Source organism: Sturnira hondurensis, unplaced genomic scaffold, assembly GCF_014824575.4.
Source record: "Sturnira hondurensis isolate 20B ecotype Veracruz unplaced genomic scaffold, ASM1482457v3 Scaffold0006413, whole genome shotgun sequence".
In the NCBI taxonomy this organism is placed as follows: domain Eukaryota; kingdom Metazoa; phylum Chordata; class Mammalia; order Chiroptera; family Phyllostomidae; genus Sturnira; species Sturnira hondurensis.
In genome coordinates this window covers 38,313,710-38,337,462 of record NW_028079044.1, presented here as the reverse complement: position 1 = coordinate 38,337,462, position 23,753 = coordinate 38,313,710, and the positions used below count along the sequence as shown (strand labels likewise).

Below are 23,753 nucleotides of genomic sequence, written 5' to 3'. Positions count from 1 at the left end.
TGAGCCCAAAGAGCCATTCCAAAAAATCACACAGTGTACGATTCAGTTTATGCAGCATTTTCAAAACTACAGAATTAGAGGTTAAAAAGAGAGTGGTGGTTGTGGCCTAAGGGATGGGTGTGGCAGGGACAGAGAGGGTGATGTCTTTGTGATGATGAAATAGCTCTGTCTCACTTGCTCTGATGATGGTTACACAAATCTACACGCGTGATAAAATAGCAAAGAGCCACTGCACACGTACCGCCATCAGTGTCCATCAGGTTTCAAAGCACTTTTTATGTGTTATGGGTGTTCTTGAGTTTATTTCAGTAAAAGCATCACTTGGATATCTTATTCTATTCATGGACATTTTAGGAAAAGATAGAAATTCATTGGCAAATAGACTTAAAAATCTTCTGTTGAAAAGGGAAAAATCAATTTACATAGTTAAGATACTCTCCAAGCTGGATTTTCAGGCTGCCTTTTTTTTTTTTTTTTTGCATTAATACATTGGATTGTTGGAAGAAATAAAGTGTGAACAACATACTTGTATTTGTTTGAAATGCTGAGACCACATCAGTCATAAGATAAATGTTATACTGTATCATTGCCCTGAATTTAGTTTTAAAATAAATAGACAAGTGCTTTTCAAGTTCTTGAGTTGACAAACTGTATGTAATACACTCCCTTTTTAAGCCTTAGCTTTTCTAAACTACTTACTGCCCGTGGGTCCAGCCCACCTACTTGTCTTTGATCTGGTGAAATGTAACCTGCTCAGCACAGCGCCCATGCTCATCCTGAGGTGCTCATTACTGTGTGAAGCTGAGAGTCTCCGTTTTTAAGGGGTTCCAAAAATGAAAATTTCCACAAATTAATATGTGTGCCTGAGTGTATTTTTTCTTGCCATGAAGAATATATTCTCTAGCTTTTGGTCAGAAGCAAACTATTACCACAGTAGTCAAGATAGGGATGAAATTAACACTTGGTAGAACTTTTCAAAATGAGTTTTCCAATGACAACTTTGACTTTTAAAAAAAAGTAGCACTTTTATTTTAATATTACAGCAAGGCACGAATGTAATTTGACTCTTGTCCCTTTTGGCTTTAATATTTGGAGGTCTTTTTCTTGCTCTCTCAAAAATAAAAGCAATAGGTTGTATTTTTTTAATGCATTTAAACTTATTCTTTTTATAGTTCTCATATGAAAAGGAATAGGAAACTTACTTTCAGATTTTTAAAAGATTTTATTTGTTTATCTTTAGAGGGTTAGAGGGGAAGGGAAGGAGAAAGGGAGAGAAACATTAATGTATGGTTGCCTCTCATGTGTCCCCTGCTGGGAACTGGCCTGCAACCCAGGCATGCGCCATGACAGGGAATCGAACCGCGATCCCCAGGTTTGCAGGCCTGTGCTCAATCCACTGAGCTACACCAGCCAGGGATATTATGTCATAAAATATTTCAATTCTTGTATGGTATATTTATATCAAGTTTCTTTTCTTTATAGGTTTCCTCCTGTTTCATAGTCAACCAGAACAATGTTCTACGCACATTTTGTCCTCAGTAAAAGAGGGCCGCTGGCCAAAATTTGGCTAGCGGCCCATTGGGATAAGAAGTTAACCAAAGCCCATGTGTTTGAGTGTAATTTAGAGAGCAGTGTGGAGAGTATCATCTCACCAAAGGTACGTTTGATATTGGTATTTTTACTCATTTTGCTGATTGTTTATTGGTATGTAAAATAGAATTCTATAAGAGAACTTTAGAGGTAGTTATCGACATATATTGAAGGCAAAGAGAATCCGTCAATTATCTGGAATTCCAGTTTGATACTCTCTTCTTACACAGGTATTTTTATTTGCTTATTTTAAGGGTATGTGAGCGTGAGATCAGATAGTACCCAGATATTTTCTACTTGGCTTTCTAGGTGTTTTTATATTAAAATATGTGTACGAATGTTCCTCGTGTACAAATTTAGAAAATATTTGAAATAAGGATCCATTCATTAGAAAAGGTTGCAGAGGCAGATCTATCTTAGCCACCTAACAGGTCGTCTCCATACCACTTGCTGCATATGAGCTTACAGGACCACTTGCTGTTCTTGAAGATAGCAAGCATTTTCCTTGTTTCAGAACTTTTATACTTGCTTTGCCCTTCCCCTAAATACTTAATTCCTGTCTGTCTCCCACTAGAATGGAAGCCTCATGAACATCCTTACCTTATCTGCCTTGTTTACTGCTCTGTTCCTGGAGAGGCTTTTATCGACATCTTCTAAAGGCGTTCTGAAGCGGTGGTTTCCACCCTTGGATTCACAGATAGTACAGCTGAAGAGTAATAGCGGGGTTTTTGTGTTGCCAAGAAAGGACCTGTAAGGCACACAAGATGCAATTCATCAACATTTCATTGAAGAATAGACATGTTGACTTCAAAAATGTACAAAAGATAAACTCAAAATAACTGAAGTCCTTATATATTTTACATAAATATTTTATAAACCTAACGTCTGTGTTCTAAGTGTCTTTTCCTGGACGTTGTATTTGTCCATGTATGCACTCATTGTCCTGTTGTGAAAACATTCCAAAGCATAGCTATCTGGACCAGCACTGGAGCTACTCTTAGAACTGACAGTTCGAACAGTGCTGGCTTAATGTGTTAGATAAATAAGAGTAGTTCTTTATTGCGGAAAGAGTGGGGTGTTCTCAGAGGATTAAAGTGTGGATGTTGCAGAGACTTGTTCAGAAAAGTTAAGTGTGAAAGGATATGTTTTAGATGGGGAAAGTGAGAATTTGTATTTGGAGTTATGGTAAATCCTAAAGTTTCTGTATGTGGGATTTTTGCTGGTTTTAGAATTAGAGCTAGTAGAATTTATTGGTTTTAAAGATATTTCTGTTATTTCATTTCTAAGACAATACTTATTTCAAAAACTACTAAAATGAAAACTTTACAGAAGAAAATAAGTGATCTGTAGACCTACCATCTAGAGAAATGTTCGGTATTTTGATGCCTGTGAGACTTTATGCATGAACTTTACATATTATTTTTCTCCCTTTTGTGCACGTGCACAAATATTGCATTAACATGCTTTATAGCAAGACTGCATTCAGGGAAGCCCTGTTCCTAGCTTTGTTATCATTTTTAATGGTGGCATTGCAGTGTCACAGTTTTCTATCCACAGAACTTAAGTGCAAAAAATAAAACCAGAAATAGACTTAACCAAAATGGAATTAATGTCACTTGCATATTCATAAATTCACTGTAGAAGTACTGACATGCATGATCGTGGGAGGCTACTGTAGATGCTCCTAAGGATGCTTTCGTATACAGCACGTGCACTGCATCACCTCTACAATACTCAGAAAACTCTGGACTATGAGACACGTTTGTCCCCTAGGATTTCAGATAAAGAATTATGGACTTGTAATTCATTGTTTTGATTGTGTAGGGTTTATTTTATCAGTCTTTTTTAAAGTGTATAAACCGTATGTTTTTTTAAAATTTTTGAATTTTAATTCCTCTCATCTTATGCAGTACAGCCATTGAAAATTATGATAATGTTACAGAGCTTTTTCTAAACAGTCTAATCACAAAACAATATGATGCAGTTGGTATGCACACACCTAAAAAATAAAAATAAAATAAGTGCATGCATACATAAAAGCCTAAAAGTTATACCAAAATGCTATTATTAAAGATTTATCTATGTGGTAGAGTTGTAGGTTGTGTAGATTGTCTTTATTTTCCTCTTTTCAAGAAACAATTTAGTAAATTGCTTGCTGAGTCTTTTGTTCACATCCGTAAGTCTTTATTTAACGTTGATGTTTAGGAATATAGTTGAAGAGCCAGGTAATAAACTTATATTTTAGATTTCAAATATACATGAACAGTTTGCTCTGTGAGGTGATTATACCAGTTTGCACTGCCAGTCGAATTGTATAGGAACATGATTTTTACTTCTTTTTGTAGGTATGCTTACTGAGACAGGTTCATGGAAAAGGAGAAATTTTGCTCTTTTATTGAAATTGATATGAGTAGGTAATCTTTGACACCACAGCAAATATTGAGGGTGATTGGGCTTAAGGGGCAACAGTTCTTTTTCATGGTATGTTCCGAGTGCTTCGCACCCTGTTAGTGACACTGCATATTGTCTTCAGACAACCTGGTACATGAAGGTATGCACCAACAGCCGCAAAGCAAAGTATCCATTCACTTCAAGAATGATATAGGTTATCGAGTATTTGTGAGAGACCAAATAACTTACTCTAAGAACCATTTCTAAGTGGGTTTTTATTTTATTAATTTTGCTTTATTGTGATCAAATATAAAGATATTTCCACAGGGTGAAGTGACCTGAAAATTTCTAATGTTTGCTCTTGGTGTGCAGTGGAGATGCTTGGTTTAGTTGTTTAGAACAAGTGTCAGACATACAGACACATGGCTCAGTTGCAGCTTGCATGCCTTTCCCTTCTCTGTGGTTGGAACATCCACTGGTAACCTCTGCAGAGCTCTCCTTGGACATACAGACTGTGATCTTTACTATACCTGCACCTTAACATGAGCTAATAGCCACACTCCGAACCAGACTAATCCAGAAAGAAAGCCTTCACCCAGACACTGCTGTTAAAGGCTGTTAATTCGGGGTGAGATAATAGCAAGCAACGTTTTTTCCTCTCTTCCATTCCTAAGTGAAGTTGAATTCAGTATTAATTTTAAATTTCCTAAGACCACATTCTAAAAGATTCTCATTTGCCATTAAGCAATAAGTCCTGGATTTCATCACATTTATTAAGAATTTTAGACACCTAAGAATTGATAGCAGTAAACTTTATAGTTTGTGCTGTGAGTCATGTCAAATAGCCATAAATAAAGAGCCTAGAAGTCATCATAAATAGAATTCTGGTACTGTAGAGCATGCACATAAAGCTTAAAAATAACATTGTCTTACAAGTAATATAATTTCCTACTTACAACTTATGCAGATGTTTAATAATGTTCTCTGCTAACTTAGAATTTGCTAAAACTCTTTGGTATGATTTGGAAGATGGCTTGGCAGAGTTTGAGTTCATGTTGTCTTATTCCCTCAAAAAAATTTTTCTTTATCACAGAAGAATTTTGAATCCTCCTATTCACATTGGGTGTTTACTTCTCTCATTCTTTTCCGAACTCCTGCATCTCATCCCATGTGAACATTGATCAAAATGTACCCTGAGGAAAAACAGGCCAAGGAGTGTATTTTCCTGTGGGGAAAAAACATGGCTGCCATTCATTATCCTTTATCAGTAAGCTTTTCAGCCAGGTACTATAAAATCCTCAGTGAACAATGCTTATACGGTAATGATGTCATACAAGGATTCACCATTCTTAGTTTCTTGACTACTTGTCCTCCTACTTACAACCTCGTTGGTGACTGCAAGTAGTTCAAAACCCCACCTGCTCACAATGCAGGGGAGAGAGAAGGAAGAGAGGAGCATTTCTTTTTTCTTTAAAAACACACCTGAGGACAGTTTCTCATTGCTTTAGAGAAAGAGAAACATCAGTGTGAGAGAAATATTGATGGTTGCTTTCTTGTACACACCCTGAGTAGGGATCAAACCTGCAACCTGGACGTGTGCCCCAAGAATCACACCCGCTACCCCTCGGCTATGGGAGGACGATGCTCTAACCAACTGAGCCACACCAGCCAGGGCAGGGCATTCTTCTGTAATGGGAAAATCTTCCTTAGGAACTCTCTGACATCCGGGATCTGTACAGAAGGTATCCAGCCACATAACAGAAAAAATAGTGACATTTATTTTTAATAGAGGACAGTGAAGCCTCAGTCCCCTTCAAAGTAGGCACCTTGGGGCCTCACACAGTTCTCCCAATTACCATCAGCTGCCCTTATGTTTTCCTGAATCTCATTGATGGTCTGAAGTGTCTTCCCTTTCATAGGTGATTTTAGTTTTGGGAAAAACCACAAGTTGCAGGTTGCCAAATCTGGGCTGTAGTGGGTGCTGACTCACCTGGGTAATTTGATGTTCACCCCCCCCCCCCCAAAAAAAAACCCCACGAGATGTGATGCTGAGCCAGCACATATTGTTGTGATGAAGCTGCCAATCCCCAGTTGCCCATAGCTGTGGCCTTCTGGATCATCCATATGGTTTCCACAGAGGAGTGTTCAAGCTTAATGTAAAAACTGATGCTTATCCACCGCGGTGCCAGCTCTGTCATTTTGATTGTACTGACCATACAGTACACATGCCCAGTCAACGATGTCTATGTCCCCACTGATGAGTAGAGCGAAGTCATCATCATTCACCCATGCTCATTCCAGTCCACTCTCCTTGGCTGCCTGGTTACATCAGTTTTGTGCAGACTGTCCTCATTACATTAACAGTGGCTGGGCTTTTTCTGGACAGACCTTGTACTCCACAGTTATTTGTCTTTGGTTGAGCTGAGTTGCTCACTCAAGAGTAAACATTAGCAGAGAGAACTGAAACAGTCATCCTTCAAGGCTGGGGACATTAGTTCCCAAACAAAATGTGTGCAGTTAGCCAGGGAGCAGTGGCTTTGAGTTGACAGCTAAACGTTCCACATACTCCCTAGTGTGCTAAACCCGCAGAACACCTGAGTGCCTGCTTTATAGCTACTGTCGTGTCTGCATTAAATTCACGAATTACTGCCAGCCTATCTGTCCTTTGGGTACTTGGGGAACTTACAGGTAAAGGCAGTAAGAAATAAAATATAGGTGATTGAGGTGACTTTAAATAAATGATAAAATATGTGAAGAGATAAAGTAAGAACTGCCTATAAATTGAACAAAGACAAGCTCTAAAGTATAATTACCCATAAAATGAGAAAATGAACTTTATGAATTAGATTGATATTCATGTTTTATTCACAGGTGAAGATGGCACTCCGAACATCAGGACACCTCTTACTGGGAGTAGTTCGAATCTATCACAGAAAAGCCAAATACCTCCTTGCAGATTGTAATGAAGCATTCATTAAGATAAAGATGGCCTTTCGGCCAGGTATTACTGAATTTTTTTAGTTTTAATTTTGGAGTTTCTAGTATTTGGTGTGAAAAACTGCTAAAAAATATTCTAGATCAGCATATCTTGTTTTATTTTCATTGTAATACAAAGGATCCTTCAAAGTAGGGCGAGGCCAGGAGAGGCAGGGTCCAAGGGAGGAACCCACTTCTGTTCCACCTGCGCAGTTAGGACAGTCACCCCTTCTCTGTTCTTGGGGCTGCCTTTGTCTCTCAGCCCCGTCTGCAGAAATAAGTGTGGAGCTCAGTCATCAGAGGTTAAAACTGTTGAAAACCAGTTATTGTATGATTTTTTTAAGTGCAGAAAAAAATCACAGGATTTTAATTTTTCCCAAGTAATTTTAGTATATAGTGTGACCTTAAAATCAAATTCACATTTAACTTAAGTTGTTGAGAATTTTTATTAAATGTTCTCTGTAGTTTTTTGTTGTTTTGTTTTAGATGATAATTCTAAAACTGGACTCCAGCAACCAGACCTCCATCTTAAAAATTATTACGGTGTTTGTCTGAATTCACATATTATTCTGTAATTTTTTTAAGCATTGGTGAAACTTTATTCTAATTAAAGTAACCTGAATATTTAGGAAAAATGCCTTGTACAGTAGATTCTAGTAAGGTTATATTGTAGTACTTAATGACTAGTAACATTTTTTAGATCTGAGAGTTTATTTAAAAAGTAAAATATTTAGGGAGAGGATGTGATCATTGATTTCTGACACATAGTTACTAAGTACATTTTGTTCATACTTTTTCATTTATCTTTGTTTTCAAAAACTGTGTTTTTTATAGATAGCTTGGAAAATATAAAGAAACTTAAAATCTTGTAGTGTCATTTTCCCTCAAAAACCAACTCCTCTTAACGTTTGGGGCACTGGTCTGTAGTCACTCCTTTTCCTCATAAATTTCACACTAATTTAAAAAAAATTATTTGTTCATGTTTTTTAAACACATATTAGCTTCAAAAATAATTAGTATTTTGACATTTTTTGTAAAGGAAGTAGTATGGTTTATGATTATAGAAAACCGAAAGTACTTGTGTTGCAAGAGCTTTCCATACATTATTAACCTTCTACAATACAACCGTGGGAAGTCACGGTGACTTCCTGCTGCTTGGACCCCTAGGCGGTCTGTGATGTAGCCAGGCCTTGAAGCTGCGTGTTTCTTTTCCAGGTGTTGTCGACCTGCCCGAGGAAAACCGAGAAGCTGCTTACAATGCCATTACTTTACCTGAAGAGTTTCATGACTTTGATCAGCCACTGCCCGACTTAGAGTATGTCCTTTTTTTTTTTCAATTGTTTACTTGGTCTACAAAAAAACAGTACTGACTTCTAAAAGTACAGTTTTCCTTGAGATACTTTGACACTGAGTTAACATTTAGCTAAAATACACTCTTTCATTAAGGATACTGAAGCCTAAATGAAAGTATTTGTATTTCTAAATGTAACCTGAAAGTGCTTCTTCTATAGGATAATAGTATAGAAGGTACCAACTTTAGTACAGCTGAGATACGAGAATATTTATGTGCTTCGGCCAGAGCTTATGTAAACTGAACGGTTGTCCAATCCAAGTGTGTACTTTACATAATGGTATCAGTAAACCTGAACTGTTGCTCTATGGTTTTTCTTCAGGGGAATATATTAAAATTACCTACTGGGTTTTTTTTGGGGGGGGGCAATTTTGTTTTGTCTGATTGGCTTTGGACAGGCTATACTCAGTCACAATTTTTGTATTCATAATAAGCGTGTGAGATAGCTTTTTACGAAGAGCGTGAAAGGGCCTTGTTATGGCACACATGTTAAGACCAAAAGACCACACAGAGACGGCTGTCACACCAGAGTGCTGTCGTACGTTGTTTCTCTCCTCGAGTCCTCACACTCCAGCCCTCGGTGTGATGACAGGAGTGCGACTGAGTTTCCGAGTGATCGTGAGCACCATTGACAACCAAGAAATCTGTACCAGGTCCCACTTACCTTGTGAAAATTTGCTCTGCTTTTTAAATTGATCCATGACTCCTAATTAAATTTGATTTATTCTGATTTTTTTGTGTGTTAATTAGTGCTAGGCATTATCTAACTGCTTTACTGTTTGTTTCCTCATATACTTCCATTACTTATTCTGTTTATATTTTATCATGGAAATTTTTTAACATAGCTGAAAGTAGAGGGGTTGATATTATGATTTTCCTATTCAGCTTTATTTTATTACTTTTTAAGATTTTTATTTATTTATTTTTAGAGAGGGGGGAGGGAGAAAGAGAGGGAGAGAAACATCAATGTGTGGTTGCCTCTCATGTGCTCCCTACTGGGGGCCTGGCCTACAACCCAGGCATGTGCCCTGACTGGGATGGAACCAGCGACCCTTTGGTTCACAGGCCCTCGCTCAATCCACTGAGCCACACCAGCCAGTGCCAGCTTCTTTAATTATCAATCTGTTACTGGTTTTATTTCATATGTATTTCCCCAACTCACCTTCCAGTTCCCACTAGATTATTTTAAAGTAAATAACATATCTTAAAGGAGTTTTTTAAAATATTAATTATAACATTGTACTTTTAGAAAAAGTAATTCCTTAATATATATCAGTTACCATTCGAATGTCCCAGTTGATGCACAGGGCCCTTTTTTTCCGTTACAGCTTGTTTGAGTTAGGGTCTGTACAAAGTCTGTATACCACACTTGGTTAATTAATATGTCTCTTTAAAATAATATGATAGGTTATTTGTTAGAAGACAACACAAGTCTTGGAAAAGCCAGGTAGCTTCAGAGTTCACGAAGCCTGTAAGTTGCAGGGACCTAGTAAAAACCCGTGCCTGTCTATTCCATGCATTTCTAAGTTTTTTCTGTATAACATGTTGCCTTAGGTAGTGATTTTAGCATATTTTGCTTGCTGGTCACCAATGGCTTTACATTTTAAATAAAAATTAAATTAACTTTCAGATCATTCAGATTCTCGGACTGCATTTAGTTAGTATTAAATACTAAGGATTCTAAATCTTCATAAGTTACATGTATACTTTTTCTTATAGCGAGAATTGGGATTTTTTTTTTACCTTATCAATATATTACAAGACTACTAAAATGTATTTGAAATTTTTTTGCAGTGACATTGACGTGGCCCAGCAATTTAGCCTGAACCAGAGTAGGGTGGAAGAGATAACTATGAGAGAAGAAGTTGGGAACATCAGTATTCTACAAGAAAATGATTTTGGTAATAAGAGAAACATCACTAGTCACTAGCGATAATGTTGTAATTATGTTTGGCAGTTAGCAATTTGAAAAAGAAAAGCGGGCACATGTTACATTCACAATGACAGAATAACTTAAAATTTCATCTCATGTGTTTTCCTCAGGAAAAGAATTTGCCTTCCAATCACTATATTAAGCATTTTCATTTTTGCACCAAACTTAAGAGTTCGTTCTTTGCTTGCCCTTCCTCCCAAGACATGGTCATAGAACCTACATACTGACTTGTGTGAAAAGTCTCACAACCTTTCATTGAAGCAATGTGCACCTTTAAACTATTTATTTGGAACAGTTGCACTGTGTACCTATTCTTTTGAAATAGTATTCAAAACTAATAGCGAGCAAAATTCTTTGCTTGATGATACCTATTACAATAAAGTTTGTTACTGCAACATAACAGGCATATGTATTTAGATTTACTTAACATATTTAGGATAACCTAAATGTGAACCTTGCCTCTGAATTTGCTAGTCACACCCAGAATGCATTTATCAGTTATAGATGCTAAAGATACAAAGTTTAAACTAGATGTTTTAAAATTCAAAAATAAGCAGGACTTCAGTAAGCAAATGTAACATAACAACTATAAGTCATACACTTTTTTTTATAACGATGCTTTTGACTTTTTTCAACTAATGACTACAATTTGTTCAGGTGACTTTGGAATGGATGATCGTGAGATAATGAGAGAAGGAAGCGCTTTCGAGGATGACGACATGTTAGTGAGCACTAGTGCTTCCAACCTCCTGTTGGAGCCAGAACAGAGCACCGGCAATCTGAATGAGAAGATTAACCACCTAGAGTATGAAGACCAGTATAAGGATGACAATTTCGGAGAAGGAAATGATGGTGGCATATTAGGTAGGTCGCAACAGGGCGGTTATTCTGACGGTGTCTATACTCAGTTCTTACAGTGGCTGCTAGTTCTGTCTTGAGTAGCTCTCTAGGTATATATTAGTCTGGTGAGAGTTCTCCGGGTTTTAAATTTTCCTAGTTCTTAAAACTGCTGTGTTTGTGTTTGATATCTGGGTTAAATAAAGTTACATTTTAGCAATGAACTAGAAAATATAAACTAGGAATAAATATTTTTACATACTGTTTTATGTTTACGTGTACTTCGTTGAAGAGAAACAGATGCAAGGTGAACATAGATTTAAATTTTTAATTCAATCTATTTTAACAATTTTATTTTCCCAGTGATTAGATATTGTTCTTTTAGCATTTCTTTACAGATTTTAACTAAATGATATTCCCTTTTCAGATGACAAACTTATTAGCAATAATGATGGTGGTATCTTCGATGATCCCCCTGCGCTGTCAGAGACAGGTGTTATGTTGCCAGAACAGCCTGCACACGATGACATGGATGAAGATGACAATGTGTCAAGTAAGCAGGTCATGTGCAGTGAGTTGGGCATGGTTGTGTGATATTCACAAAGAAGTTTAGTACAGAAGACCACAAACTTAAAGTGCCAACTTTTAATGAACTGGAAATTGTCTTTCTTTTTTTTTTTTAAGATTTTTATTTATTCGTTTTTAGAGGGGAAGAGAAGGAGAAAGAGAGGGAAACAGTGTGTGGTTGCCTCTCAAGTGCCCCCTACTGGAGGCCTAGCCCGCAACCCAGGCATTGAACGGGCAACCCTTTGGTTTACAGCCCTTCCTCGATCCACTGAGCCACACCAGCCAGAGCTGTAAATCTTCTTTAAAACAGTGCTTATGATTGATCACTAGTTCTGAGTCTCTTGAGTCTCTGAGGTGTTTAACCCCATGGCCCTCCCCCTTTTGGGCTAAAAGGATTCAACACTAGAAGGACTTCTTCAGAACTAAAAACTTTTTTCTTGGTACCAGTGGGGCTTTTTTCAGTTTCTGAGTGATTTCCCCTCCCTCATTTCTAGAATATATGTTAAATACTCAAGCCTTTTGTAACCAATTCCTGTTTTTGTAGTGGGTGGGCCTGATAGTCCTGATTCGGTGGACCCTGTCGAACCAATGCCAACTATGACTGATCAGACAACACTTGTTCCGAATGAAGAGGAAGCCTTTGCTTTGGAACCTATCGATATCACTGGTGAGCATGCTTTCTGACGTAGAAGGTCCTGGCTCTGGCTCCTGTCCACTCAAATGCTGCCCTACTTTACATAACTGTTTTCTTCTTTCTCCTTTGTTGTAGTCATCTATTGTAGATTGTCTGATAAGTATTTGTAAAAGTTGCTATAAAATAAAAAAGTATAGAACAAGTTTTCTGCTAATATGTATCTTAGTCTTTTGGGGTTCCCCAAAAGCTAGCAGGTCACATGTGTAACAATTAGAAAACATTGGAAGGCATTTTACAGTAAAATACAAAACTTTACTAATCATATGTCTTCTAAAGTTCTGTATAGTTGGGCTATAATCTTGGAAAACCTAAAAATACTTTTTAAAAAAACTGGACTATCAGAGGTTCTAAAAGCAGTATTCTCTTTCCTTCAGTGCTTATTAAGAAACATAACAAACATTTAATTGGGGGTACTGTTTCTGAATAAAAGAAGCAATTTAGATGTGAAACTTAAAAATTTCTAAATGGAATGTGGGTACAGTGGGATAGAACACTTGAAATTAGTTACACTATATTTCAAGATACACCATATTTTGTCACAAATAATGCACACTTGTGCCTACATTTTTGAGGGAAAAGTAAGAATGCACATTATATGTGGGTAGTACTAATTCCATTTACTTTTTTTATTTATGTATATGCATTAAAAGGTAACTCTAGAGTAAAAATATCTGATGTAAATTAATACCCTGGAATATGATGATTAGATTTTGTTTCTAAATATAAAGAAATATTAAATTTAAAAAGCTGAACAGAATTCTGGTTTTTTCCCCCTGAGTGTTTGGGCCAAAAACGTGGATGCTCAGTATATGCGGCAAAATATGTTACTTTTAAATAGAACAGGATTAACCTTTTGGGTTTCTACTTAAAATCTGGTCATCAGAAATTAGTTGTGGCTTGGATTTCTGGTTTATAAAAAGTGCTTACTTTGTAACTGATGGTTGAGGAATTAAAAATGAAGCAGGGAATAAATCTTTATCTTCATGGAACTTAAATACAGTTAGGAGAACATGAGTCAATATGTACTGTGTCATTGACAGATACTGCAGATAACTCTGCGGTGAAGGGATAAACTGCAGTATTCAGAATAGTCAGGCTTTGCCGGCTGTTTTAAGAACTTGAACTTTTACTTTCTGGGACAGGACTTCTTAACTGGAGGACAGTTTAGACAAAGGCTGTCACTCCAACATCTTTTTGGATTTTTCTGAACCACATAAATTTATATGTAAAAACCATGGGGTATAACATGTATGTATGACAGGATGAAATCTTAAGGAATTTAGTTGATTTCACAAGCTTTTCTGTTATCTTAAGAAATGTAGACAGTGCTCCCTGCATTACAGAGCTGTAGTGAGGGTTAGAATAATTGTGAATGTCTGTGATGGAGTTCCAGGTCCATGTAACTAACTGGCTTGGGCTTCTTTGACTTCATCAGGCTGCTTGTACAGCTGCCATGTATGAATTGTAACGTTTCCAGTAAAAATCATAGTAATTGCGACTATCTGTGGAGCAAAACAGTCTGTGCCAAACAGTCGACTTGAGTATTTTACCACCCTGTAAGTGGTCAGCCGTATTGCAAATAAGAAAATGAAGAGGCAAGTAAGATGAAATTAACTTAGTTAACTTTCTTTCATTCAACTAATAAGGTGATCCAGAACTTGAGCCCAAGTGTGATTTGTTCTGTGTAATTTACAGTATAAGATTACACAGGTCAACATGTATTGGCTCTTGAATTATTTTTACTCATTTTGTATTAAATATGTATTTATTTATTTATTTATTTATTTATTCAGCAACTTTTTGTTGGGCACCTATTGAATGCCAACCTCTATTCAGCATGTTGCTCGGGAAATCTCATTTAAAAGAGGTTCTGCTCTCACAAGGTTTAACTTTTCTCTAGTGCTTTTATAGAAAAGCTGGGGATGATGAGACCAAGTCTGGTCACTGTGTGTTTTATGCTGCCTTCTCAGGAAAATGACCTTATTTTCTTTTATCATTTCAGTCAAAGAAACAAAAGCCAAGAGGAAGCGGAAGCTAATTGTTGACAGTGTCAAAGAGTTGGATAGTAAGACAATTAGAGCTCAACTTAGTGATTATTCTGACATTGTTACCACTTTGGATCTGGCACCACCCACCAAGAAACTGATGATGTGGAAAGAGACAGGGGGAGTGGAAAAGCTCTTCTCCCTGCCTGCCCAGCCTCTGTGGAATAACAGACTACTGAAGGTAATACAGTCAGTAGAATTTTTCATATCCTGTACATTTTGACCATTTTGTAAAATACTTTTAAAACCTTTGTTTGAATAATTTTTAACTTTGAAGTATTTTTTTAACTATATGGTACCAGTAGTTCTCTCTCCTGAACCTCCTGTGATAAACTGTTAGCTTTGTTGCCATAGTGCGTACTCTGCTTCAAGTCTGCAGTCCTTCAATGTCGCTTTCTAGCCAAAGCACGCGGTGGTCTCCTTTCCCCACAGTGAAGAATACTGGCTTCGTGAGAGTAGGCCCTGCCTGCTCACTGAGAGGCCGAGTATTCCAAAGCAGGGTTCTGGGGCATCCGATGAGGGACACGGTGCTGTTGGGCTGTTACTCGTTCTAAAATTGAAATGTGCTAGAACCAACTGAGTTTACTTTGTGTTTCACCGTGTTCTGAATGTAAAGTGTTTAAAAGCACCAAGACTGGTAAAACTGCTATTTATTGAAAGCATGGTCGTGTATTCATTTAGAACATTGATATTTATATTTTTTGACTTTGTGGTCTTGTTACAGGAATTTTTCTTAAGGAGGTAATTCAAAATATGGAAAACCATTTCTGTGAAGATGTTCATTGCATTGTCATTTGTAGTTAGAAATTTTTTTAAAGAAACATAAAAGGTTGAAAAATGTTCAAGGGTGAAATACACGTAATCTCATTGGAACATTATGCAGTCATTTAAAATGTTAAAACGATACTTAAGATTACCATATAATAGTGATAAAAGCACTATGTAAAGCTGTTTGATGTGATTACAGTTGGATTGAGTTTTAAGTGCATCAATATGAAAATAAACTTCAGGCAAATAAATTGTATTTATTTCCAATTTTTATAAATTGCTGCAGTTATAATCTGAGATTCTGTATTTAAAATAAGTAAGGTGGAATGAAATGTGAGTATGTTATAACATTAAGTAGAAATTTTGCTAACTGTATTAAAACGAAAGAAGGAAGTGTTGGTGGGTTTTTAGTTAATGTGACTTATTTTATAACTGAGGTGTTGTTTGTTTCTCCTTAATTTTCTTTATAGCTCTTCACACGCTGTCTTACACCTCTAGTTCCAGAAGATCTTAGGAAAAGAAGGAAAGGAGGAGAGGCTGATAATTTGGATGAATTCCTCAAAGAATTTGAGAACCCAGAGGTTCCCAGAGAGGACCAGCAGCAGCAGCAGCAGCGTGATGTTATCGGTCTGTCCTATTGAAATAGTCCCTGATGAAGCTTACCATAAACATTTGCCTTAAAATGTACTTGGATACTACCCAAGTGAAAGAAACCAGGAGCAAGGGAGTACATTCAAGATTTTGGACAGGGAAATGCGTGCCTTATTACGCCGTGCGGTCACGTTGTTAGATATGAAGCTTTCTGTTTTGTGACCGTCTGCGTGACAGTCTGCTCAAGGGTTGTCCCTGAGGTGGGACTTGTTCTCTTAAAGCCCTTTCCCACTTTTAAGTGTAATGTTATAAAAGGAGTAATCTTTGTGAAAGTAAAATTTTATTCGGCCCTCTTCGTTAGAGAAAGTACCTATGTTTTAGTGTATTCGTATTAAAAGTAAATGGTTCTAAAATGTTGTTTAAGACTGAATGACCTAAGTCCCTTTATATGGCTGGTTGCAGATGAGCCCATTTTGGAAGAGCCGAGCCGCCTCCAGGAGTCCGTGATGGAGACCAGCAGAACAAACCTGGATGAGTCAGCCATGCCCCCTCCACCACCTCAGGGAGTCAAGCGAAAAGCAGGCCAGATTGACCCAGAGCCTGTGATCCCTGTAAGTAAGCAAAGCACAGTGTTTGGGATATTCAGAAAATCATTTTAAATCCCCAGAACTAGGAAATGTGATGTAAGGAGGCTTTTTAAAAGTATCTTGGTTTAGACAGAAAATGCAAAGAAGTGGCTCAGAGAGGAAGAATGGCAGCAAAGGATGTGAGCACAGTGCACCCTGAGTGAGAGAATGTGCCCTCGGGCTTTTCAGTCTTTCTGGCTCTTCTTGGTAGTCTTGCTTCAGAGCGGCATAAAGTGAGCATCCTTTGCTAAGGGGACATCCTTGACCATGAACTTAGTGGTGGTTTATTTTTCTTTCTCAAACGTTGGTCCAGGGTGAATCTGAGATTCTAGACAAAATAAGAAAAGCAGTATATTGAACTTGTTGAAATCTATATGTATTAAATAATTTTGCAAGTAAAATGAAATAAACTTTCTGCTAAATAAAGAGAATTTTTGCATTTAAAAATAAGCAAATAGAGCCCTGGCCAGGTAGCTCAGTTGCTTAGAGCATTACCCCAAACACAAAGGTTGCGGGTTCTGTCCCTGGTCAGGGCGCCCATATAAGGGACCCCCAGTGGGTGCACAGATAAGGAGAACAGCAAATCGGTGTTTCTTTTCCTCTATCTTTAAAATCAGTAAGTACAATATTTTTAAGCTGGTAGATTCTTGTGCATTCTAGGCCAAGTAGGGGTCCAGACTGTCACCTGTTCCAGGTGTCTGACCACTTTATTTTGTTTCGTCTTTATGAGCATGATTAAGCGTCTGTTTTACTGAGAAGTAACTAATGTAGCATTGTGCTTAAGGTAAAAAGATATACAATAAGTTAGCATTTATTACCTCACATGGTTAAAATGCTTTTTTAAATACTTACTCTCAGCAACTTCAAGTACATGATTACAGTGTTAACTGTCACCACCGTGCTGTGTATTAAATCCTCAGAACTTCACCTAATAACTACAAGTTACATTCTGACCAATATCTCCCCACTTCCCAGCCCCCAGAAACCACCATTGTCTTCAGTTTTTAGAGTGGGCATATAAGCAGTATCACACAGTGCTTGTCTTGCTCTTCCTGACTTATCTCACTTAGCATAAAGCCTCAAGGTTCATCCGTGATGTTGCAGATGGCATGATTTCCTTCTTTCTTGTGGCTGAATAATGTTCCGTTGCATATGTATATTCACATCTTCATTCATTGACAGACATTTAGGTTGTTTCCATATCTTGGCTGTAGTGTATAATGTTACAGTGAACATTGGGTGCCTATATTTTTTTTTGAGGTAGATTTGTTTCCCTCAGATAAATACTCATACGTGGAATTGGTGGATCATATGGTAGTTCAGTTTTTTTGTTTTTTTGTTTTTTTGAGGGATCTCCATACTGTTTTCCATTCTGGTGGTTCCAGTGTACATTCCACCAGTAGTGCACACAGGGTCCCTTTTCTTCACATCGTTGCAACACTTATACTTCTCATCTCTTTGATGATAGCCATTCTGATAGTTGGGAAGGTGATAGCCCATTGTGGCTGTGATTTGCCTTTCCAGGATGCTTAGTGATACTGAGCATCTTTATGTACCTGTTTGCCATCAAAATATCTCTGGGAAAGTCCTCTGCCCGTTTTTAATCAGGTTTATTTATTGTTTACTTGAGTTATGAACGTTCTTTGTCTGGTAAGGGGTTAGTATTTAGAATATATATATTTATTTATTTATTTTTNTGTCTGGTAAGGGGTTAGTATTTAGAATATATATATATATATATATTTATATATATATATATGCATTAGAAATATTTTCTTCTATAGGCTGCCTTTCCATTTTATTGATGGTATTCTGTGCAGAAGCTTTTTAGTTGATGTAGTGTCACTTTTGATACTGGATCCAAAAAATCATTGCCAAGATCAATGTCAAGGAGCTTCTCATTTATAATTTTTTCTAAGAAGGGAGTTTTATGGTTTTAGGTCTTAACATTCAGAGCCTTTAGTGACCATTTTAGTGTTTGGTATAGGAGATTAGGGATCCAGTTTTTTTGGCACCATATATTGAAAAGACTGTCTTTTCCCCACTGTATCTTCCTGGCTTCTTTGTTGTAAAGTAATTTACTGTATAGGTGTGGATTTATTCCTCTTCGGTTCTCTGTTCTGTTCCAGGTTCTGGTGTAATGTTTAGCAAACATTTCTGCCTGTCTCCAATACTAGGCAGTTTCAGGCTATCTTAGTAAGTAATCAGGGTATACTTTTCAGATTGCTGAAAAAATGAAAACATCTGGTTATCTCATTAAGACTGCCCACCATCAAGTACACTAAGGGTAAAAAAGCTAAAACAGGTATAAAGGAAGTTAAGTCCAGTTTAGGGCCTCTCCGCCTTAAGTTCGAGCAAAAGGAGGCTTTGATAACAACAGTCTGCGGGCTCTTGGTACATACAGCCTCTGCGGAGAGGCGTTGGCAGAGTAATCTATGCCCTCTGGTGGTAGGAAGGTGTTGAAAAAGCGCCTATTTCTCTGTGGGCTCAGGAGGGAAGAATGGGGATGGGTACCACTCTTCTGGTAATTGTTCCTTGCCATTCGTTTAGCTTGTTAAAGATTTATTTTTTTAATGCTGTCAACTGTTAATATTTAAGCCTGAGAGGAAGGAAATTAAAGAGATGGACCACAAAATAGTTTCTTCCTTCCCATTAGCTGCCACAAGAGCTTCAAGGCTCTCGTTGAGAGCCCAAGCTCAGCTGCCATGGTCTTGAGGCAGTAGTGGTGGCTTTTGTGCGGTAATGGGCGGCAGAGCTGTTCTGCCCTGCCCCGGAGTCAGTGTGGGTGGGTGTTTTTCTAAAATGGTACTACAGAAGGTTTGGGGGTTTTTACCGTTTATCGTTGTTCCTGTTGGCAAAGTTCTCACAAAGACGTTTAAGTGTTTGACTCCTAAAAAGTAAGTGTAAACACACTTCTAGGATAAGATAATGGATTTACTTCTTTTGTGAATGGTAATACTTTAATGTTGTACATTTACAGTTGTATGTGTAACAGTTTATTCTTAGATTATTATTTGTTAGTTATTGTATTATCTTTTATACTGACAACTTTAAACCTGCTTTTGCCTCACCCTGAATAATCAATTTTTTATTTTGAGGTCATATGACCGCAGTATTTCTTTTCATTTTGAAAACTTTAGCAACGATGTACTTGCCCATTTAAAAGAAATTGCCCTTAAAATGTGCGTCTTAAATTGCCTTGTTTTTATTGCTTTAAGCCTCAGCAGGCAGAGCAGATGGAAATACCGCCCGTGGAGCTGCCCCCAGAGGAGCCTCCTAATATCTGTCAGTTGATTCCCGAGTTAGACCTGCTGCCGGAGAAGGAGAAGGAGAAGGAGAAGGAGAAAGAAGACGAGGAAGAGGAAGAGGTAAGGTGACGTCCGGAATGAATTACCATTAATGCACTAATGAAGTTAGTTCATTAATGGTGAGCTTCAGAGTGATGAAAAAAGCACGAGCAAAATGTAACCACATGCTTAGTAATCTAGTATCATTATGAACATCAAATTTCATGCATGCTCTAACTCAGTGGCATTTGAATGGCATGGGACTGCCCTTCATTGATGGGGTTTTTTTTTTCCCCTTCAAATGGTTTGTAGCTGCTTTTATTATCTTACGGTTAATAGTCAGTCAATTCTTACTGTTAGCTGTGGCCTGGAAATCAGATAATCAGACATTCTCCACGAGTGGGTTTTGTTCTCATTAGACTAGAGTGGGATGTGACTTTCCTAAAATAGACTGAGTGAAGGCTGGAATGACTTCCCTTTTTTAAGTACAGAAGTACTATTTAAGGTCTTGAGGTTAATGTAAGATTTAGAATATATTCTTCTGTTGGATGTTGTCAACCATTTTATTTAGACCTTTACTGAAGTGTCTTCCAGGTAGCATTGAAGCTTTTTAAATTTCCTCCAAGACTAAAAGGTTATGGATTGGATTAGACACATTTTCATCACCATCTGTTTGTGCTTGTAATTTATCATTGTGGTGGCCATCAATTTCATAGGCACTTAGTGCTTAGAATTTAATATGAGAGATACATTGTTGTAAAGTCAAAATTCAGCCCCAGAGCTACTCTGGCCCATGTATTAGAGTGTGTGCCACTTTCTCAGACTCAGTGTCGAATCAGTGTTGAAGTCACTGTGCTTCCTCGTATGTGTAAAGCTGTTTACTTCTGCTTCTTTGGAATGTGCTGTACATATCTGGTATAGCCTGGGAGCTAGGTGGCTGAAGTAAAGTCTGTATTATGGGTTATAGCTCATTTATTTTAAAACACATACAGACTAGTATGACTTACTCATCTTTGTGGGTTCTTCTTGGTACTGTTCCACAATGAGATTAGGAATTGGCCAGAATATAAATTATCTAGAATATCATGTTCCAGAAAAATAATGCATACAAATGCAGTTGAGATAAACTGTGTTTAGTGGCATAGCTGATTTGTATCCCAGCATACGTTCCTTCCTTATCTTAACAGGGGCCAAATAACCAACCAGCAATAGTCCACGGACCATGCTGTGTAGACCACATCTTTCTAGACCAGTACAGAATCCCATATTCAGCCCAATGTTTGCTTGCAGGTACAGAGGACTTTCTTTTGTAATTTAAGAAAGACAGACTTCAAAGTTCGTACTAAATCTAAGTGATTTTTCAGCGGCATCAAGTGTAATTTTTCTATTAGTCAAAATGAAGTGGTTTAAATTAATTTAGACCTTTCAGGAGATACAGAAATATTTCATTTTGCAGCAGAGTAGTTTTATCAGCTTACTTTTTAATGTGTGTGGGTCATCTTCATTCAGGATGAAGATGCTTCAGGGGGTGATCAGGATCAAGAAGAAAGAAGGTGGAACAAAAGGACTCAGCAGATGCTTCATGGTCTGCAGGTATGCCACCACGGTCTTAGAGTCTATGGCAAAGGCTTGTGGGATTGCTCTTTCAAAACAATAGTCATGTGCTGTAGAACAGAAAACCTGCCTTTGAAACGTTTTGCAGAACTATATATTTTAAAGTACTTTGATACATGAACTGTTAGACCACGAGGAAGCCTGAAGGTATCCAGGTGAGTGTTCCCCATGGTTATCTTGCACAGCAGAGTTGTGGTGGTGATGTCTGGTGCACTTTTGTTTATCTGCATCTTGTTTTTGGTTGAGCAAATTCATCTGCGTGAATCATTAAATTTATTGAATTGTCGTAGTGTCAGATGGCACTTACCTTGGGCCTTAAAGTACCAGATATAGATGAGGTACCTTGAGCATATGATACAATTGGGAAGTTGCTCAAAGTTTCCTAAAATAGATTCAAAGGATCATTGGATTAAGTGGAAATTTTAAGAACTATAAGTGCTAGATTTTACTATTGTATCATTTAGATATCCAAAGAAATGAGTCAACAATATTCCTTAGATTTACGATTTTAGACATACCATGATACACTCTTTAACCATCTTGATTAATCTGAGAATCTCTCTTACTAGTCACATCTACTCCCAACCCCAATAGAATGAATATACAGTATACTTTTTTCAGTATCCAAAACTGACATCTTGTTATACAAATTATTCATTTAATGCTTCCTTTTTTTTTTTAATTTCAGCGAGCTCTTGCTAAAACTGGAGCTGAATCTATCAGTTTGCTGGAGTTATGTCGAAACACGAACAGAAAGCAAGCTGCAGCAAAGTTCTACAGTTTCTTGGTTCTTAAAAAGCAGCAAGCTATTGAGCTGACACAGGAAGAACCGTACAGTGATATCATCGCAACGCCTGGACCAAGGTTCCACATTATTTGAGCAGCTTAGAAGCACTGTAGCTAGTGTCCGTTTCACTAGTGTGTACAAATTGCCCCCATGTGTAGGGCACACAAAACCCTTTAAGAAAGTCCCGGTTCTTGTCTGTACAAAGTCTTCGCCTTCTTATTCATTTTTTCCAGTATTTTAATTTTGTCAGTTTCATCTTCAAGGGAAACTGCGCTTGTGTGGATTGTGTTCTGGTGGAGAAAACAAGCACCCCAGGGACTCAGAGGGCTGGTCACCGCTTCAGAGCAGGTGTGTGCAATATTGGCGCATGCAGTAATGTTGAGTAGCAGTCAGCGGTTTTTGTCTGTGTTCTCCAGTGGAGAGGAAAACGTGTCAGGGAAAATGCCTGACAGCGTAAGAATTACCGCGTGAGTCTTAGAAGGAAATTGTCTTTTCCCACCAGTAACACTGGCAGTCTTCTCGGGAACCGCCGTACTCGGGCCTGGTGCCCAAACGCAGGTTGTCCTCGAGATCTGTTTTAAAGGGTAATGCCATCGTGACCAAGGGGGTGTGGGAAATCATGTTATGGCTCATCCCCGAGGCTACAAAATGATAGGGCTTGGTTAGAAGTGTTCCATTTTATAAATCATTCCATGAGTCTTTTTAATGACCCTTACTGTCCTGAAATCTGTTGTTTTAGGGAGGCTCTAAAATGAGCGGGAATAGACTTTTTTAGAGTAGAATGAACTTCAGCATTTATAACTTTCCCGGAGCTATAAATCAAAGTTTTAAAAAGATGTTTGAATATATTTGAGTATTCGAATCACGGAACTAGAAATTGCTCTGCCGACTAAAAAGACAGACTGATGGGAAATGATACACCTGGTTGACCTAACCTTTAAGCAGACAATGCTGTAAAAATAGTGGCTTCTCTGATATTTATTATAAGTTTTATTACTGACCTCTTCTTCCAATGCTGCACACTCTGTGTTTGGAACTTTAATAGCTTTGCAACAGAAATTCTGTATCCAGTTCCCTATAATTTAAGTGAAAAACATCCAAATAAAGGCTTTATTATTAACAGACCAGATAGCACCAGAAATTATGTGACTATTATGATTATCAAAATGTCTTAACTTTTTAGAGCAAGGTTACACTGAAAGTCCTAGCGTAAGTGTTGGCACTTTTGTGGGAAAATAAATCACTTTGGAAACTCAGACTTCAGTGTATATCCAGTAATTTAAAATTAAGTGAAATGTTTTAAATTTGTGAACGCGTAATTACTGTTTTGATGATTGATTTTCTTGAGAATGGTAATTGTATAAAATTGCTATTGCAGCTTTATTTTCAATATAATGTGCCTGTAAAACCATTTTTCTCCCTTTGTAAAAAGACATTGTAGATAATTGAATGTTTGATTATAGAAAAGTCATTAGTTCCTTGTTACACATTTTGTTAGTCTGTTTTTTGTTGCTTATTGGGTTTTAATATTGTTCCTGAAAATAGTTGATGCTATGTTATGTATAACTTTTCTAATAAAAGTTGTGTTACAAGCTGTAAATTGTTGGAGTATTGGTTATTCGCTTGGTGGTGCTGCCCTGGAAAACACAAGTGCGTAAAATTACACTGTACCTGTGGGTGTGTAACAGGGCCTAAA

At 37.5% G+C, this 23,753-nt stretch overlaps 1 protein-coding gene across 1 annotated transcript in view; it reads left to right on the top strand.

The window, feature by feature from the left end:
- Positions 1–23,203, top strand: part of RAD21 (RAD21 cohesin complex component) — a 29,814-nt gene extending 6,611 nt beyond the window's left edge. Inside the window, exons 2-14 of the mRNA XM_037048430.1 lie at positions 1,483–1,657; positions 6,853–6,982; positions 8,173–8,272; positions 10,103–10,209; positions 10,899–11,105; positions 11,506–11,631; positions 12,190–12,312; positions 14,342–14,565; positions 15,623–15,779; positions 16,206–16,354; positions 19,588–19,737; positions 21,166–21,249; positions 21,959–23,203. Coding sequence (XP_036904325.1) covers positions 1,514–1,657; positions 6,853–6,982; positions 8,173–8,272; positions 10,103–10,209; positions 10,899–11,105; positions 11,506–11,631; positions 12,190–12,312; positions 14,342–14,565; positions 15,623–15,779; positions 16,206–16,354; positions 19,588–19,737; positions 21,166–21,249; positions 21,959–22,150 — 1,893 coding nt within the window. The 5' untranslated portion in view covers positions 1,483–1,513 and the 3' untranslated portion in view covers positions 22,151–23,203. The remainder of the gene's footprint in view (positions 1–1,482; positions 1,658–6,852; positions 6,983–8,172; positions 8,273–10,102; positions 10,210–10,898; positions 11,106–11,505; positions 11,632–12,189; positions 12,313–14,341; positions 14,566–15,622; positions 15,780–16,205; positions 16,355–19,587; positions 19,738–21,165; positions 21,250–21,958) is intronic.
- The last annotated feature ends 550 nt before the right edge of the window (positions 23,204–23,753 follow it).